Consider the following 19,013-nt stretch of genomic DNA (forward strand, 5'->3'; position numbering starts at 1 on the left):
GGTCGCAATTATTATCCGATATGCCTGAAATTTTGTACGATGGATCCTCTCATGACCATCAACAAACGTGTTTATTATGGTCTGAATCGGTCTATAGCCCGATACAGATCCCATATAAATCGTTCTCTCTATTTTACTTCGTGAGCCCCAATGGGCGCAATTCTTATACGAATTGGCTGAAATTTTACACAGGTCTCCAACATATAATTTAATTGTGGTCCGAACCGGACCATATCTTGATATCGTTTTAATAGCAGAGCAACTCTTTTCTTATATCCTTTTTTGCCTAAGAAGAGATGCCGGGAAAAGAACTCGACAAATGCGATCCATGGTGGAGGGTATATAAGATTTGGCCCGGCCGAACTTAGCACGCTTTTACTTGTTCAATATGGCCTAGATCGGTCCAGATTTGGATATAGCTGCCATATAGACCGATCTCTCAATATAAGGCTTTGGTCCCATAAAAGGCACATTTATTGTCCAATGTCTCTGAAATTTGGAACAGTGAGTTGTATTAGGCTCTTCGACATGCTTCTTTAATTTGGCCCAGATTGGTCCAGGTTTGAATATAGCTGCCATATAGACCGATCTCTCGATTTTGTTTTGAGCCTATAAAAGGCGCATTTATTGTCCAATGTTGCCGAAATTTGGGACAGTGAATTAAGTTAAGCCCCTTCGACATTTCTCTTCAATTTGGCTGCTCAGATCGGTACAGATTTGGATATAGCTGCCATATAGACCGAGCCCTTCATTTTGAGGTTTTGGGGCCATAGAAGGCACATTTATTGTCCAATGTCGCTGAAATTTGGAACAGCGAGTTGTGTTAGGCACTTCGACATTTTTATGGAACTTTGCTTCGATTTAATCGGTCCAGATTTGGACATAGCTGCCATATAGACCGATATTTCGATTTAAAGTCTTGTCCCCATAAAAGGCGCATTTATAATTCGATATTGGTTCAGATCGGTTTATTTTTAGATATATCTACTTAAAAGGCTAATATTTTGTTATACACAATTCAACAACGACTTGTACATATAAGTATTTGGTCCAAATCGGAACATATTTCGATATAGCTGCTATGGGGCATAAGGTATGCATTTTTAACCGGATTTGGACGAAAGGGGGTTTACATATGCTATATATGTGGTATATGCTGTATATGAGGTGGTGGGTATACAAAGTTCGGCCCGGCCGAACTTAATGCCTTTTTACTTGTTTTGCTTTCATGTAAAAAAACTCGTTGAAAATGACAAACTTACAAAAAAGGAATTATGCAGTGGTAAGGGACCTTTTTATAGCCGAGACCGAAAGGAATGCGATACTTATTTGCGGAGAAGTTTTACCAAGGCTTCTATGCGTGGCACAGTACCTAGCCAAATTTGGCCATGAACATTTCATTAAGAACAGCGGCAAACTTCTCATATATCAATATGTGCTGTCCAATTTAAGTTTTAGTTTAATGATAGGTAACGTTAGGTTTAAATGGCAATCTGCCATCAGACTCACATAGACATTTACGCCTATTGTGAGACTACAGGTACAGAAAAAGGAAGATGCCTTCTAGTGCCTACCGTTGAACCAATCTATATCGCTTAAAAAAAACAACAACTTACGGATGTTCATATCCGCTAAATCAGACAAGTTCTCAAAGATGTGAGAACCTATAGTGCAACTCTTTCTAACTGCCAGTGCGGGACACATACACAGCAGATGTTCTATAGCCTCTTCTTCCGTGACGTCTTCATAGCTTCGGCAAAAGTCGTTAGTGGCAACTTTCAGTTTGTCAGCATGTTTTCCGATGAGACAGTCCTCAAATCTACACAAAGGGGGAATGTCAATGTCTGCCTGAGAAGATATTTATGCCAGTTGTCGTTACGACATTACATCTTAGCCATTCCACCATTTATTTATTTGTGAGGATCTCCGCTTGATACACATTGCTAAGGTCGAGAAACCTTTTGGATATGATCAATCCAAGTACGTCAGAGTTCACCCCAAAGCCCAACTGGTCGTCTAATTTGGAACCATTCGTATAGAAGTCTGTGTAACTTTTAATACCAGGGATATTGTAGTTCCAACGGGTTCACTCAGTAATAGTAGTAAATTTATTTTGTATCAAAAAGCGGCTCAGCCACACTATTTTGCACTACATGGAACATTCTCTCCTCCCAAGGAGACAGGTGCCGCTGTGGATGACCTGTATCTCCTGATGAAAAGAACTACTTATGTTTTGCACGGATTTTCGCCTAGACAATATTCGATAGCCAGTGACCGGTCATAACCCCTAGGGGACATAACGGCCAACAAATTTTTGGGTGTTATGACCTATCCTGTGGAGCCCCAAATTTCTTTAGGAATAATGGCCGCCCAAAAACCGGTTAGAACGCCCATAGGACTTTAGGAACTTCTTTTGTAAAAAAAAAATAAAAATTCACAATGCTTAAATTTGCTGTCATCTTTGTTATTGGGCCCGAATAAAATTTTGGGTCTTATGTCCGTTGGGCGTTATGGCTGGCCCTTTTTTCTCCATAGACAATAATACATTGTTAATGGCTATATTCCAAAGTAGAGAAGACAGTACACCTCCTTGTGGGATTCCTCTGCTCACCCATCTTTTTAGATTTACTTCAGCTCCTTCATGATTGATGTCGGTTTTACATGATTAAAAGCACTTCCAATTTTAAGATATGCTACCTTGACAGCGAGAGAAGACTGTCTGTAGGTAGAATAAGTCGAGAAGGTGTGTTTCAGTCGACTCGCCCTTACAATATGCATGCCGTTGCAGAGAGAGGCAATCTCCAGGGATCTTTGCCCTAAGAAGAGTCTTTAGCATAAAGGATGACTAAAAGGGCGAAAATGATTCGCTCTCGTTTGGCAAGGTTTTCCTGCTTTCGGAATGAAAATTACCTTTGTGTCCCTCAATCTCACTGGTATACATGACATGCTAGTGCAAACTCCATTAGCCAAGGAGCCAGTCCGTCGGACACAGCTGTTAATTCAACCGGTGATACATCACCAGGACCAGGCGACAATTTCCCTAATAACCTCCGACGATTGCATACCAGTGACATATTCTTCAGGAGCCACGTTGTCCGTTGGAGGCCTTCCTTCAGGGATTTGAACATAGGCGTTCGAAGTCATAGGTGGACATGCTAACATCTGCGTCACGGGCGCTTCAAAATAGGCAATTTTTTACTAAAAATTTGGAAAATTGCATTGAGATTTCAAAATGCAAAATTCCGGCTAATGTTTTTTTCACTTAATATCTGCCTTAAATGCATGAGAAAAAATTGTAAGGAAAAAAAAGAATTAGAATATCTTTATAATTCTTTGTGAATTTTGCTGATAAAAGTATCTTTAAAAACCAAAAATAAAGTCAGCCTAATTTATTTTTTTGCCCATTTCGGTTAAAGATGATTTCAAAATTGGCATTTTTTAGTAAATGTGCTGTGCAGGCTACATATATTGTTTGGTGCAAAAAGAAAAAAAATGTTGCATGTGCTATGGGGGTTATATGGATGGATGGATGTTAGAAGTTATAGCACAAGTCTTTGTTCCAAATTTGAGCCAAATCGAATGAAAATTGAGGCTTCTAAGGGCTCAAGAAGTCAAATCCGGGGATCGGTTTATATGGCGGCCATATCCAAATCTGAACCGATATAGCCCATTTGCAATCCCCAACGACCTACGTTAGTAAGAAGTATCTGTGCTATCGTTTTTTCGACAGACTGAGGGACGGACGGACGGCTAGTTCGACCCAGAATGTCAAGACAATCCAGAATATATATACTTTATATCCATCCACCACCCATCCTTTAATGGTGGTTATAAAAAGTTTACAACTGCAAGAACGTGGACATCTCTTAAAAAATTGGCAAAAATTGGGATCATTGAAGGTCACTTGGATTTGTTTTATTCCCACCACCATATGATGCGTTGCAAACGGAATGACAAAATGACTATAGACCCTATTCATTTTGTCATTCCGTTTGCAACGCATCGATGTCTGTTCGTCTAGCAGTCAGTCAGTTGTTATCAAGCTACACCTTTCCATAATTGAGACATCTAACTATGATTTTGCCAGATCAGTAATTCTTCAATACGCAGGTTAAGTACTTGAACGGATCAAATCGGATTATATATATTCCTGCCATATAGACCGATATGCCGATTAAAGGTACTAAGCCCATTTAAGCCAAATTTTTAATCCGATTGCGCCGAAATTTAGAACAGAAAATTTAGAAAATTCATGAAATCTTTATTTGAATCGATAGCACGGACCATATTTTTTAATGCTTGAAAATTATTTCATGACAATGTTGACCGTGACAGCCCCTCAAATGGTCCACCCGTTTGGTCCAATTTTGGCATACTCTTTCCAATATTTCAGCCGGTATCTCACGAAAATATGATTCAATGTTGTCTTCCAATTGAAGCGGGTTTGTCTGTGTGGACATAAGCTTTAATATAGACCCAAAAAAACAGTGTTAAGGAGTTAAATCGCACGATCTAGGCGGCCAATTTACCGGTCCCGAACGTAAAATAAAATGTTCATCGAACTCGCCGCTCAACAAGTCTATTGTTGAATGTGCTGTGTGGCATGTGGCATCGCCTTGTTGAAACCACATGTCAAACAAGTCAAGCTCTTGCATTTTGGGCAAAAGTTGGATATCATCTCACGGTAGCGCCCACCATTCACAAGTACGTTACGATTCGCTTCATCTTTAAAGAAATACGGTCCAATGATGTCACCAGCCCATAAACCGCACCAAACTGTGCGGATGCATTGGTAGCTCTTGGAATGCTTCTGGCTGATCTTCACTCGACAATTCTGCTTATTATCGTATCTATTGAGCCAGAAATGAGCTTCTTCGTTAAAATGGGAGAATCGCGCTATGAACTTTCTTAACAGAGCATGCATTTTGATAATAAAATTCAATCATATGCAAGCATTGTTCGTTTCTAAGACGATTCATGATTAAATTATAGACCAAACCAAAGAGGATTCACAGTGAAGCAGAACATGTAACGTGCGTGAGCTGTTTAACCCAGCATTGCCAAAAAGATAATAGCTCAAAAATAACCCTTTTTTTTCTTACACTATAGTGCCTTCGATCAATAGTTCTATAGGTGACAAGCGGAATGAGGAAATAAGTATGTACACATCCTATATAAAAATACGGTATAAAACACTTTATCAATTCAAACAACAGCGCACTTTTTCGCATAAAATATTGAGATTATTATGCCCCCCACAACAAAATGAAGTTATGAAATCCCAACAATAACAAAGTGTTATTTAATTTTTTATGCGGAACATTACCATTATTATTGTTCCCAATAAACCCCATAATAATTCATAGATAACATCCTTAGTATTATTAAGCCACTGCAATGCAGGCAATATTGATTAACCATATTCACATAATCAAATTGCTCCAGGCTAAGTAACCACGTACTCGGCCAAAACCCTTTTCCAAACAAAATTGCAAATTATTTCTAGCCCAACCAATTTGAATCTTAACCACAAAATATGCTAAGCCAATCCGTAAACCAGAAAATTAATTTGACGATAATTTGTGAATTTGTTGTTACAAGAAACCACCATAAATATTAATTAGGTGGTAAATGTTTAGGGGCCAAGTTGAACTTTTAATGAATTAATGAAGCGTTTTAATATCAAATCTCAATAGTATATCAAACTTTGTGAATTCAGAGAGCTTTATTAGCATTATTCTATGGCTACGACGTTTAAGTTTAAGATGGGAGCATAGCGATAGAGTCTGTGAGTGATTATCTAACTTAAGAGCAAAAGTCTATTTGACCAACCAAAACAATAACCAGAACTTCAACAAAGAGTTTCTAAAGGATTGTGAGCATGTTTGGAATATTAAATAGGCCTAATACTGTGGGGGACAATCAGTTTATTAAATTGTTGAAATTGAATTGGTAAATAACTTTTGGGGTTAGGAGGTTTTGTTCTTTGTATTGGCCTAGTCTTTAATGTCATGAAATTTGAAAACTTAAAAAACAAGAAGCAAAATCGGGAGATAGGTTTATATGGGAGATGTATCAAGCAATTGATCGATTCAGACCATATTAGACACGTATGTTGAAAGTCATGAGAGAAGCCGTTGTACAAAAATGTCTGCCAAATCGGATGAGAATTGCGCCCTCTAGAGGCTTAAGATCCCAGATCGGTTTATATGGCAGCTATATCAGGTTATGTACCGATTTGCGCCATACTAAGCACAGTTATTGGAAGTCATGCAAAATTCCAGCCAAATCAGATGGGAATTGCGCTTTCTATTGGTTCAAGAAGTCGAAAGCCATGATCGGTTTATATGACAGCTATACCAGATTATAAACTGATTTGAATCGTACTTGGCACAATTGTTGGAAGTCATAACAAAACACCTCATGGAAAATTTCAGTCAAATCGGATGAGAATTGCGCCCTCTAGAGGCTGAAGAAGTCAAGACCCAAGATGGGATTATATGGCAGTTATATCAAAACATAGACCGATTCGTACCATACATAGCACAGTTATTGGAAGTCATAACAAAGCACTCCATGCAAAATTTCAGTCAAATCGGATGGGAATTGCGCCCTCTAGAGGGTTAAGACCTCAAGACCCAAGACCGTTTTATATGGCAGCTACAATATATCAAAACATGGGCCGATTTGGCTTATTTACAATCCCAACTGACCTACTCTAATAAAAAGTATTTGTGCAAAATTTCAAGCGCCTAACTTTACTCCTTCGAAAGTTAGCGTACTTTCGACAGACAGACGGACAGACGAAGGACGAACGGACATGGCTAGATCGACTTCAAATGACATAACGATCAATAATAACTTTATGGGGTCTCAGACGCAGACGAGGTGTAACAAACATAATGACGACATTAGTATAGCCCCATCCTATGGTGGAGGGTATAAAGAAAATAAATAGGAAGTTAACTTCGTCGTCAAAGATTGCCAGATAGTGGGTTATCATCCCTTCTAAGGATTCTATTATGACAGTCACTTAGTACTAATACTCCTTTAGGAAAAATATATTGATAATCCATGAAGACCTGCCGGACAGCTATGGCAAAGCATTCGACTGCGTTGGGCCATGGTGGCTCACCGTTGAATTCTGAAGCACTGTTGAATCAAATCTCGGCGTTAAAAGTGTAGCTGGGTCAAGTTAGTAGACGATAGATTTACTCGTTCGAACGCTAGGAAGGACGCGTATAGACACCACCGTAGCACAGATTTAAGCATGTCCACCTATTGTAGTGAGCTACTAGCCATGCTAAGAAGTCAAATAAAAATTTCACCGCAAAGAGTTATCGCACTGCGGCACGACGCACGGTGTTACCTCTTCGTACATTGTTAGAGTTAACACAGAGCTCTAATATTTTGCACAGATGTATATTTGAGTGTAATATAAAAAAAATATATAATCGAGGCGACGATAGGAAACCTGGAAGGAAGTGGAAAGGTTTCCGAAGGGATACCTGAAATGAACCTTGAAGTCGAGTGCGACGCACTGCTGCCATCGGCACAGTCTTGGATTGACGGAACCCTAGTATTGCCATCTGGAAGATCATGTTACACGGATGGATCAAAGATAGAGAACAGAATGGGCCTGGAGGTTTACATTGAAAACCCAGGGACTGACATCTGTTTTAGACTGCCTGACCATAATACGGTCCTGCAGGCGGAGGTCCGGGTGGTGCTAACGCGAGGACGTCGAGTGTGAACATCTTTACCGACAGTAAAATTGCCATAAGGGCAATAACAACCAAGATGGTAATGTCACGAAACGTCTTGAAGTGTAAGAATGGGAAAATCCGCATCGTTTGGGTGCCGGGCCATAATGGAGTAAGGGGAAATGTAAGGGCAGACAATTTGGCGGTGAAGGCCAGAGGACTGCCGTCAATAAACTTGGTTAACCCGAAGTCTTTCGGGTGGACGCAGTCCGAGTTAAGGGAGTGGGCGACGAATGCGCATGCAACATTGTGGAACAGCGAAACGTAGGGTGGCGAAATCCTATGGGGGGATCCAGATCGTGAGTAGACGAGGCTATTACTGAAAGGAAGTAAGAAGGAGATCAGTATAGCTATTGGTATCATAACAGGACACATACGACTACGAACTCACTTATGTAAAATCGGTACGGCAAGTGATAGAATGTTTGGGGCATGTGGGGAAGATGATGAGACGTTGGAGCATTTCCTTTGTCATTGCCCGGCTTTCGCGGCTAGGAGATACCGGCACTTAGGTGGCAATACAATACCAGACATGAACCAACTTAGGGGAGTGGTATTGACAACAGTTAAGGATTTTGTAAGTAGCCTGGAATTCGTAACTTAAAATTTTCTTTCAAGAAGCTGTACTGTCTCCTCCACATTGAAATATAGCCACTAACAATAGATTATTGTCTCTGGAAGAAAAATTTGTAAAAAAGACCGCGTATGCTTATGACGTGGCAATTGCGGTTCGGGGAAAGTTTCTCAGCACTCTAAGAGATATTCTTCAGGAAGCTCTACGTGCAACAGCAAAATGGGCTACCGAATGTGGTCTAGGTGTAAATCCGTGCAATACAGAAGTAGTTCTTTTCAGCAGGAAATACAAGTTGCCTACAGTGGAACCTGTCTCCTTGGGTGGAGAGAATGTTTCATTTACAGAAAGCGCAAAATACCTGGGTGTTTGGCTGGACAGGAAATTGAACTTCAAATCCAACATTTTGGAAAGGGCAAGAAAAGCAACTCTTGCCCTATACACATGCAAGAGAGCCATACACCTGCAAGAGAGCCATACACCAGCAAGAGAGCCATTGGGGGTTTAGACCGCGTGCCATGCATTGAGTATATACTATAGTTGTCAGACCAGTAATGCTATATGGTCTTGTTGTCTGGTGGACGACATCATCTGATGAACTGAACTTAATGCTACATCTTATGCCTTTGGACATTGTGGGTAGACAAATTGCAGCGACCACTGCCGTGAGGTTAAAGGAGCTTTCTTATTGGTCATTTGACGGCTACGGACACTGTATTATCCTTGATACAATATCCGATGTTCCAGGCCTCTTTCCTGATAGAACCGATTGGAACTACGATATCCCTGGTAACAGAAGTTACATAGACTTCTATACGGATGGGTCCAAACTAAACGACCAGGTGGGCTTTGGGGTGTAGTATAAAGATCCAGAACTGGTCATATCGAAAAGGTTACCTGTACTGCAGAGTGCATCAAGCGGAGATCCTTGCAATTAAGAAAGTAGTGGAATGGGTAAGATATAATGTATTAATATCTTCTCAGACAGCCAGGCAGCCATTAAATCCATGGAGAACATATTTCTGAACACAAAAATCGCTCTCGGCTGTCGCAGATCTCTCAAAGATATGGTTGAGCACTATAAAATTCACCTATTCTGGGTGCCAGGCCACAGAGATATCCCAGGGAATTATAAAGCGGACGAGCTTGCGAGACTAGGAACTACCCTACACATTCCAGGGATACTGGAATCTGTGAGTTTGCCTCTAGCGACATGTAAGCTAAGTTTTCAGGATCAGGCCCGAAAAACAATGAATGATAGATGGTGAGCATTCCAAAACTATGTGGCTTAATCTAGACTTGAAGAGGTCTTCCGTTTTGCTGTGATTGGCTAGAACAGACGTCCCAGTCATTGCGTCCGTCATGACAGGTCACTGTCTAATCGGAAAACATGCTGACTGACTGAAGGTTGCCAGCAACGACTTTTGCAGAAGCTGTGAATACATCGAAAAAGAATAGACTATACAACACCTTCTGTGTGTGTGTGCCGCAGTAGCAGTCGGAAGGAGTTTCATTTTAGGTCCTCATTTCTTTGACAACCTGGCTGATTTAGCGGATGTGAGCACTCGCAAGTTGTTGGGTTTTAATCCAGAAAAGACGGAAATCTGCCTGTTCACGAGGAAGACGAAGGCGGGTCAATTTAACACACCACATTCCCCCAATAGAACGATTTCCATATCTGAGAGGGTCAAATACTTAGGAGTGATCTAGGGAAGGAATCTGAATTGGAAGTGTCACGTGCAGAAGCGTATCGGTAAGGCTCACAGATGTTGGACAGTATGTAGACGGGCCGCAGGCTCCAAATGGGGCCTAAATCCCAGAATAGTCCACTGGCTCTACAGGAACGTGATGAGACCAATACTTACTTACTCGTTTGGCGTTTACTTACGTTTGGTGGACTGAGATGGAGGAAAACTGTTGCCAGCAGAACAGGCTTGGATTGCATTGACTGAACTCTGGAATGGATATATCATAGCTAGAGGGTAGAGTGGGCCTGGGGGTCTACATTGTGAACCTGAGATCTGTCTTCGACTGCCTGACACTGCCTGACCATAAAACGGTCATGCGGGCGGAGATCCTGGCGCTCAAGAAGTGCGTGAGGTGGTGTGGTGTTAACGCGAGGACGTCGAGTGTGAACATCTTGACGGCAAGCAAACTGGTCATCAGGGCAATAAAACAAAGACTGTAAGATTACGAACAGTCTTCGAGTGTAAGCAGGAGATTAACGCCTTCTCTGAGGATGACAGGATCCGCATCGTTTGGGTGCCGGGCCATAACGGAGCAAGGGGGAATGAAAAAGCAGACGATTTGGCAATGAAGGGCAGAGGACTATCGCCAATTAACTTGGTCTCCCCCCAAGTAGGACAAAGAAAATCCTATGGGGAGATCCAGATCATGAGAAGACGAAGCTATTACTGAAAGGAAGTAAGAAGGAGGTCAGAATAGATATTGGTATCATAACGGGACACATAGGATTATGAGCGCACTTATGCAAAATCGGTGCGGCAAGTGATAACATGTGTAGGGCATGTGGTGAGACATTGGAGCATTTTCCCAGCTTTCGCGGCTAACAAACACCAGCATCTAAGTGGGGATACAATACCAGACATGAACCAAGTTGGCTGCGTGGTATGGAAAACAGTTAAGGATTTTGTAATTAGCACGGAATTCCTGGCTTAGATTTTTTTTCGTGGTTACTTATTATACCCTTCACCATAGGATGGAGGTATACTAATTACGTCAGTCTGTTTGTAACACATCGAAATATTCGTCTAAGACCCCATGAAGTATATATATTCTTGATCATCATTACATTTTAGGACCATGTCCATTCGTCCATCTGTTAAAAGCACGCTAGCTTTGAAATGAGTAGAGCTAGACGCTTGAAATTTTACATAATTACTTCCTTTTAATGTAGGTCGGTTATGATTATAGATGGTCCAAATCGGCCCCCGTTTAGGTATAGCTGCCATACAAACCGATCTCCCGAATATACTTCTTGAGCCACTAGAGGGCGCGATTGTTGTCCGATTTGGCTGAACCAAGTATGGTTATAATCGATTCAAAACCTGATATAGCTCCCAAATAAACCGATCTCCCGAATATACTTCTTGAGCTGTCAGCGGGCGCAATTCTTATCCGATTTGGCTGAAATTTATATGGGAGCTATATCGCTTCAAAACCTGATATAGCTCCCATATAAACCAATCTCCCGAAAATACATCTTGAGTTACTAGAGGGTGCAATTCCTTTACGATTTGGCTAGAATTCTTCGCAAGGACTTCTCCTATGACCTTCAGCATATGTACCGGGTATGCTTCCAATCGGCCCAAAACTTGATATAGTTCCCATATAAACTGATTTCCCGAATTTCTTGAGCCCTGTTCGAAGGCCACCGTAGGGCAAAGGTTAGCATGTCCGCCTATGATGCTGAACGCCTGATTTCGAATACTGGCGAGAAAATCAGAAAAATTGTCATTGGTAGTTAGCCCCTCCTAAAGCTGCAACATTTTTGAGGTACTATGCCCTGCATAGAAGCCATGTACAAACTTCTAATCAATGAGGTCTCCCACTGCGGAACGGCGTTCGGATTCGCCTATAAAAAGAAGGACCCTTATCATTGAGGTTAAACTTTGAATCGGACAGCACTCACTGATATGTTAGAAGTTTGTCCCTCCTGTTCCTTAATGGAATGTTCATGAGCAAATTTGGATATTTGCAATTGCATGCAGCCCTGCTCTTCTCCATTGTCGACAACTACCATCACCTTAGTTCTTTTGAGCATGGGATGCCCTCCAGGTTACCGCAGCCTTTTGACTAACTGTGATGCCGTTACCGAATCTAAAAGTGTAACCTTTGGGGTAGCCTGTGCAGCGAATCTCCGAGCCCAATTAAGGGATCCTCTCTTTTTATCAGGGAGAGATTTTGGATCACTTGCACCAAGGCTCTTAATAAACCTGAGAGCGATGCGCCTTTTATTATTCTCAACTCTTAAAGAGCGTATTGGATCGCCGGAGAAAACCCATGGCCTAGGCAAATTATAGGCATGCGAAAACAAAATAGGTCCGTCCTTGTCCCCAAGACTCAAACCAGGTGTTTTCGTCAAAGCTCCTATAGACCAGTCGTCTGTCTTCGAGTAAAGCCCGGTGCTGCCTCTCCACCAATCAAAGCCTCAGTAACAGACAACATGCTATGGCCTTATAAAACCATCGCAGCGTTGGGTCTTTGGAGCTAATTCTAAGCCCACTTCCGAGCTCTTGATCAGTTGCTCCAATGGAAACAGACGCAGATCATCAATTGCCTAATGGTTTACACTATCGTAGCTATCCTGAACCGACTTGAATTTTTCCCAAAAAAAATTTACCTATTACGAGTTACAGAAAATATTTCCTCTTCAATTTTCCATGAACATTCCTTTAAAGAACAGGGGGTACTTCTCTCATAAGCTCAATGGTAAGGGATCTCTTTTTCTATGCCGAGTCTGAACGGCGTGCCGCACAGCGACACCACTTTGTAGAGCAAATTTAACATGGCAGGACTTACAAATGTAGCAAGCTTGAGTAAGGGGATAACCGCTACTGAAACTTTTTTCCGGTGTTCAGGTCGAGCATATTCTTACAGAGCAAAATAATAAAGTGGTCTGCTCCACTAAGTGGTTCAAATAAGAGTCACCTAATGAACATACAGAAGGCTTCCCAAATCTCACAGCAGTGGTCGGCGTAATTTATGTCGCAGCAATGTCCAGAGGCATAAGGTGTAGTGTTAAACTCAATGCTTCAGATGGTGTCTCTCTCAGTGGGGCTGAGAGGCATAAACCCCAACTTTTGACAAAGGCTCTTTTACAGGTGCATAGAGCATCAGGGCTTTTTCTTAAATTTATAAAATACTCGATCTAACGCTATAAAGCATAATCATAACAATAGGACTCAACTTACCTCATTCGTTATGTAAAGATCATCACGTAGATTATCGCCAACGACTATGGAGCCAGCGCCAGCATTATTTGGCCCCACATTGCCGCCTGTTATGACATTGAGAGCGCTGTCACCATCGATGGTACCTGCACCAGTCTCAGTGGCACCACCTGCAATGACATTGTGTGATGTGGAGGCAGCTGTAATTACTTGACTCTCATTCTCGTGGGCAGCAGCGGCAGGCGTAACCGAAAAATTTGTACCCCAAATAATCGAACACAAGGTCGGATCCTCTTCTGTCGTATAAAGTTGTGTTAACATAGTTTTTGGGTCTTAGGTTTTTATGTTTCTGTTGTGTTGTGTTGTTTTTTTTAATGTTTTTTCACTCTCTCTCTCTCTCTGTCTCGCTCTATTGATAGAAATGTATTTTTCAAACAAGCGGATATGAATGCATAGGGAAGTGGCAAAGCAATCGATGAAAAACCACGCCAAAATAGCTACGCGAGAAAAAAAGCACACAAAAACTATTTGAGTAGCCACACTGCTACCAGTGACGACTTCAACAACGACTACGAGTTCGACGAATGTTGAATGACTTGCAGTTACCGACCGGAAACACTTAAACCGCAACACCGGAAAGACAAAAACCCATTGCGTGTTCAACTCAACAACTTGTCGATGTTGTTGATGTTTGTCTTGCGCTTGCTGTAGCTGTAGTTGTTTTATTTTTTATTTTTTCAATTGTTAATAAATTTACTGAAAGGAGGAGAAGTGGCAAAGACTTAACTTTTAATTAACCACTTTTAAATTTTATTTACTTTTTTCTAGTACTTCTTCTTCGTTGTCCTTCACTGCCTTAGTTTTGTTTTATAGAAAAAAAAATGTTTTGTGTATTTTTCCTTTTTTTTTTGTGTTCTGTATTTTTTTTTATCACTTTTTTATTTGCTTTTCATAGTCACCATCGCCGTCATGGTGCACAATCATTGCGCACGGTCTATGTTGGTATTTGATTTCTGTTGCAGCGTATTGAGGTTGTGTATGTGGCAACAATTTTTGCTGCTGCTGTGTTTGTGGCAACAGCATGGGTGTTGTTGGCGAGTGCCTGTGGAACAGCAGTTTGCCGACACTGACATTCATGTAAATGCGAGGAAGTGCAGCAAAAAGAGTTGCGATTCCTGATGCCAGCGTTGATTGAGGGGAATGAGGCAGTTTGTGTTAGCATAAAAATTGCTGGCAATGCTTTCCTTTTGCTTGCAGCAGCATAGCACTGATGCTTAGTTAACATTTTATATTTCACCTGCACTTCACTGCCCTTTCTTACCCAGCCAGTGTATCTTCCGGTCCCAAGGATATCCGTATGTGTGTCTGTCTGTGTTTTTGGCGTAGGGACTGAATGAGGCAACCTTTTGTCAGTTGTCTTCGCTTTGGTTAATTAAACAATCTTTAGTTTTTCTCTGCAAATAAAGAAGAAAGAGGGATAAATGGCAATGTCTAATTAAATTTTTAAGGTTTTAGACTCGTATATAATATCATTAATGATGTTCCAAAGAAAAAATGGGGTGACAATGTGATGGCTTCTCTATAAGGGCTGTAGTTTTGAGATAATTACTTTTAGGATGAAAGGTTTCGTTGGCAAAACTAATCCTATTCTTTGGATTTTTTGAAAAAGGTAAATTCAATGTTGAGAAGCTTGCACAACAACAGTACCATTTAAACATGTAATGAATAAAATCTCATTCTATTCTTCCGGAACAAAAATTTGATATCCATGTCATATTCATGATCTTATACATCTTTCCTCTAAATCGAATAGGAGCATTATCTTCTGTCAACTCAAGAAGTTTATTTGGGAGGTCGGCCTCAACACTGTTATGTTAAATTAGGGTTCGCCCAAGGTTACCGAGGGGTCAAGACTATTATTCCGAAGGTCGTTCCTCATGGGGATTTTATAAAAATTATTGGTACAATTCGAAAATGTGAAATAGGGAAACCGATATCCATGGCTGATATATCCATATATAGTCGAATTAAGCCTGTTAACAACTTAATCAGCATATGGTTAAGGTCTAGTCTGTAAATTGCGCATACACCGATCGCATTTGCCCCAGTCTTTGAACGGTTTTTTTTATAAATTAGCTGAAAGAAAAACGTTTTAATATGGGATATCGATCCAAGTTCTTAGGAAGATGAATCGGGAGATAAATCGATCTTGATTTCATAAAGTCATAAGATGAGATTTTGGGCCAAATTTCAGCCAAATCTGGTGAAAATTGAGTCTTTTAAGGGTTGAAGAAGTCAAATCCGGGGATCGGTTTATATGAGGGCTATATCTGTTTATAGACCGTTTGGAATCATATTTGGCACGGATGTTGGAAATCATAACCCGAGTCTTTGTTCAAAACGGAATTAAATTGAGGCTTTCAGGGGCTTAAGAACTCAAATGAGGGGATCGGTTTATATGGGCGATATATCTGTTTAGAAATTGATTCAAATCATACTTAACTCAAATATTTGATTAAAATTTTAGCCAAATCTTATGAAAATTGAGGCTTTTAGGGGCTCAAAGGATCAAATCCGGGGATCGGTTTACATGGGGGCTCTATCCAAATCAAACGATATGCTCATTGGCATATCCCCCCAACGACCCACAAATATATTGGGTTGCCCAAAAAGTAATTGCGGATTTTTCATATAGTCGGCGTTGACAAATTTTTTCACAGCTTGTGACTCTGTAATTACATTCTTTCTTCTGTCAGTTATCAGCTGTTACTTTTAGCTTGCTTTAGAAAAAAAGTGTAAAAAAGTATATTTGATTAAAGTTCATTCTAAGTTTTATTAAAAATACATTTACTTTCTTTTAAAAAATCCGCAATTACTTTTTGGTCAACCCAATATATTAAGTATCCGTGCAAAATTTCCAGAGGCTAGATTTACGCGTTCGACCGTAAATCTAGACTTCTATACAGATGGTTCCAATTTAGATGACCAGGTAGGTTTTGAGGTGTACTCCAAAGATCTAAAACTGGCTATATCGTTAAGGTTACCCGACCACTGCAGTGTGTATCAAGGGGAGATCCTTGCAATGAAAGAAGTGGCGGAATGGCTAAGATATAATGTCATTACGACGATTCGCATAAATATCTTCTCAGACAGCCAGGCAGTCATTAAATCCCTGGAGAACATATTTCTAAATACAAAAACCGCCCTCGGCTGTCGCAGATCTCTTAACGAGATTGCTGAACAGTTCAAAATTCACTGTCTAGAAAACTTGCTGACAGACTGAAGGTTACCAGCAACGACTTTTGCTGAAGCTGTAGGGACATCGAGGATGAAGAAACTACAGAACACCTTTTGTGTGTGTGTTCCGCACTAGCAGTAAGAAGGGGTTCCACTTTAGGTTCTCATTTCTTTGAGAACCTGTCTGATTTAGCGGACGTGAACATTCGCAAGTTACTGGGCTTTTTAAAGCGATCTGGATGGTTTAACGGTAGGAACCAGAAGACATCTTCCTTCTTCTGTTCCTGTGGTATCACAATGGACGAAACCGTCTAAGTAAGTGAGGCAGACTGCCACTTAAACCTAACCTAACCGCAGTGGATTTTGGATCATGTTTATCCAAATCCATTTATTATATCGCTGTCATGTAGACCGATCTGCGGATTCAGGGTCTTAATCCAATAAAAGCTGAATTAATTATCCGATTTTGCTGTGTGAGTTGGATTGGGCTACCTGATATCCAAAACGATTTCCCAACACCAGACCACAGGGTCTTAATCGAGTAAAAGCCGCATTAACCGTGCGATTTCGCTGAACTATCAAAACTACCGTTCCCAACCCGCCATATCTTGTATATTATGAAAATTATCACTTATAAAAATCTACAAGACCGAATCTGTAGTCCACTGTGAATCAGAGGTTAGCATTTCGCCTATGACGCCGAACATCTGGGTTCAAACCCCGTCGTGAACATCAGAAAAATTCCAGCAGTGGCTTTCTCCTTACTATTGCTGGCAAAATTTTCAAGGTATCCTGCCATGTTAAAATTTCTGTACCAAGTGGTGTCGCTAAGCGGCACTCCGTTCGAACTCGGCATAAAAAGAGGCCCTTATCTTTGAGATACAACTTTAATCGGTCTGCATTCATTGCATATGAGAGAAATATCCCCTGTTCCTTAATGGAGAGCTCATGGGAAATTTTAGATTACACGTCTTCTATCAATGTGTTTATTCGGATATGGTTCTTAGACATTGTTTTCAAGGACAGTTTAAACTCTATCGACGATTTCGTAATAAAGCCTCCAAATGGTACATGGCTATCCTAATGAATTCCCCTACATATCTTAAAAATCCCACAGACTGTTATCTCAACTGCCAAGCTTTTTTTGTGTGTTACAATCCCTATTCGATGTAAAAACGACAAGGTATAATTTTTCATTTTTGCTAAATTTAAACACTTTTTTGTTTGCCAAATAGTCTAATTTTTTTTAATTCACTTAATGAAACAAACAATTCTATTGCGTATTAAAATCAATCTCTCATTGCTTGCCACAACCTTGAACATTTTGCCAAAGCTCATCATGGTGTAATCGAGTGTTGGTGTTGACCTCGAAATTTTAATTCATTCTTGGTTTATCCTCCTTGTTGGCTGATTGCTTTCGCACCAGCACAACAAGTGTCATTAGGAAATCTTCTCCGCAGGATTTACGAGTCTTTTAATTGCTGTTGGAAAATTGCTTCCGTGTTGTTTTGCCACTCAATCTGTTCGTTTGCTAAGACAGAGATCTATTTTTAAAAATTTTCCCTCTCTCTCGCCCCTCTACATTGCTATGGTATTTGGTCGGCTTATATAAGGGGGACAACTTCAGTAATTGTTTTAAGAGTTATCGTGGAAAATTACCTTAGTTAAAGGTGGCAAATGCCCATTTACTTGTTAGATGGAATAGTTCAGTTGGAAGGAAATACTTTATGGGTGTTTTGTTGAGCAGATGTACAAATAAATTTTATTGGATTTGATGTAGGAAGCACAAAATAAATCCTTAAGATTTAATGCTTTGTAAGCAGAAATTCTTCAAGTGGGGATTTTATTTGAGTGATTAAGTAAATTTTTAAAGCACAGCTTTGAACAAGTGATGGATAGTCAAAATGTAATTTTTATACCCCCCACCATAGGATAGGGGGTATATTCATTTAGTCATTCCGTTTGCAACACATCGAAATATCAATGTTCGACTCTGCAAAGTGTATATATTTCAGATCGTCGCAAAATTCTAAGACGATTTAACGATGTCCGTGTCTGTCCGTCTGTCCGGCCGTCCGTCCGCCCTAGACATGATATTAATTGCCGCACCGATTTTGCATATTTGAGCTCGGACTGACCTCCTTCTTACTTCCTTTCAGTAATAGCCTCGTCCTCTCACGATCCGGATCACCCCATAAGATTTTCGCCGTCCTACCGACTGTTTCGCTGCTCCACAGTGTAACATGCGCATTTGTCGCCCACGCCCACTTAAATCAGACTGCGTCGACCCGAAAGGCTTCGGGGTAACCAAGACGGCAATCCTCTGGCCTTCACTGTCAAATCGTCTGCCCTTTCATCCCCCTTACTCCGTTATGGCCCGGGACCCAAACGATGCGGATTGTGCCATCCTCAGAGAAGGCTTTAATCTCCTTCTTACACTCCCTTGGTGACTGTTAGAGTGCAAAAAAATTTCGAACGAATCGCATTACTAATCTCCGAGATCTGGTGTTTTCAAAAATTAAGGCAATG

The 19,013-nt window shown here is 40.7% G+C and overlaps 1 protein-coding gene across 3 annotated transcripts in view; it reads right to left on the reverse strand.

Annotated features, from left to right (window-relative positions):
* Positions 1–19,013, reverse strand: part of LOC106084795 (probable G-protein coupled receptor B0563.6) — a 253,318-nt gene that overhangs the window by 70,232 nt on the left and 164,073 nt on the right. For all 3 annotated transcript variants that reach the window (XM_059366543.1, XM_059366544.1, XM_059366542.1), the window contains one exon: positions 13,269–14,701. In XM_059366543.1, the coding sequence (XP_059222526.1) occupies positions 13,269–13,568 (300 nt within the window). In that variant the 5' untranslated portion in view covers positions 13,569–14,701. The remainder of the gene's footprint in view (positions 1–13,268; positions 14,702–19,013) is intronic.

The sequence above is a fragment of the Stomoxys calcitrans genome, chromosome 4 (assembly GCF_963082655.1).
Source record: "Stomoxys calcitrans chromosome 4, idStoCalc2.1, whole genome shotgun sequence".
NCBI classification, from domain to species: domain Eukaryota; kingdom Metazoa; phylum Arthropoda; class Insecta; order Diptera; family Muscidae; genus Stomoxys; species Stomoxys calcitrans.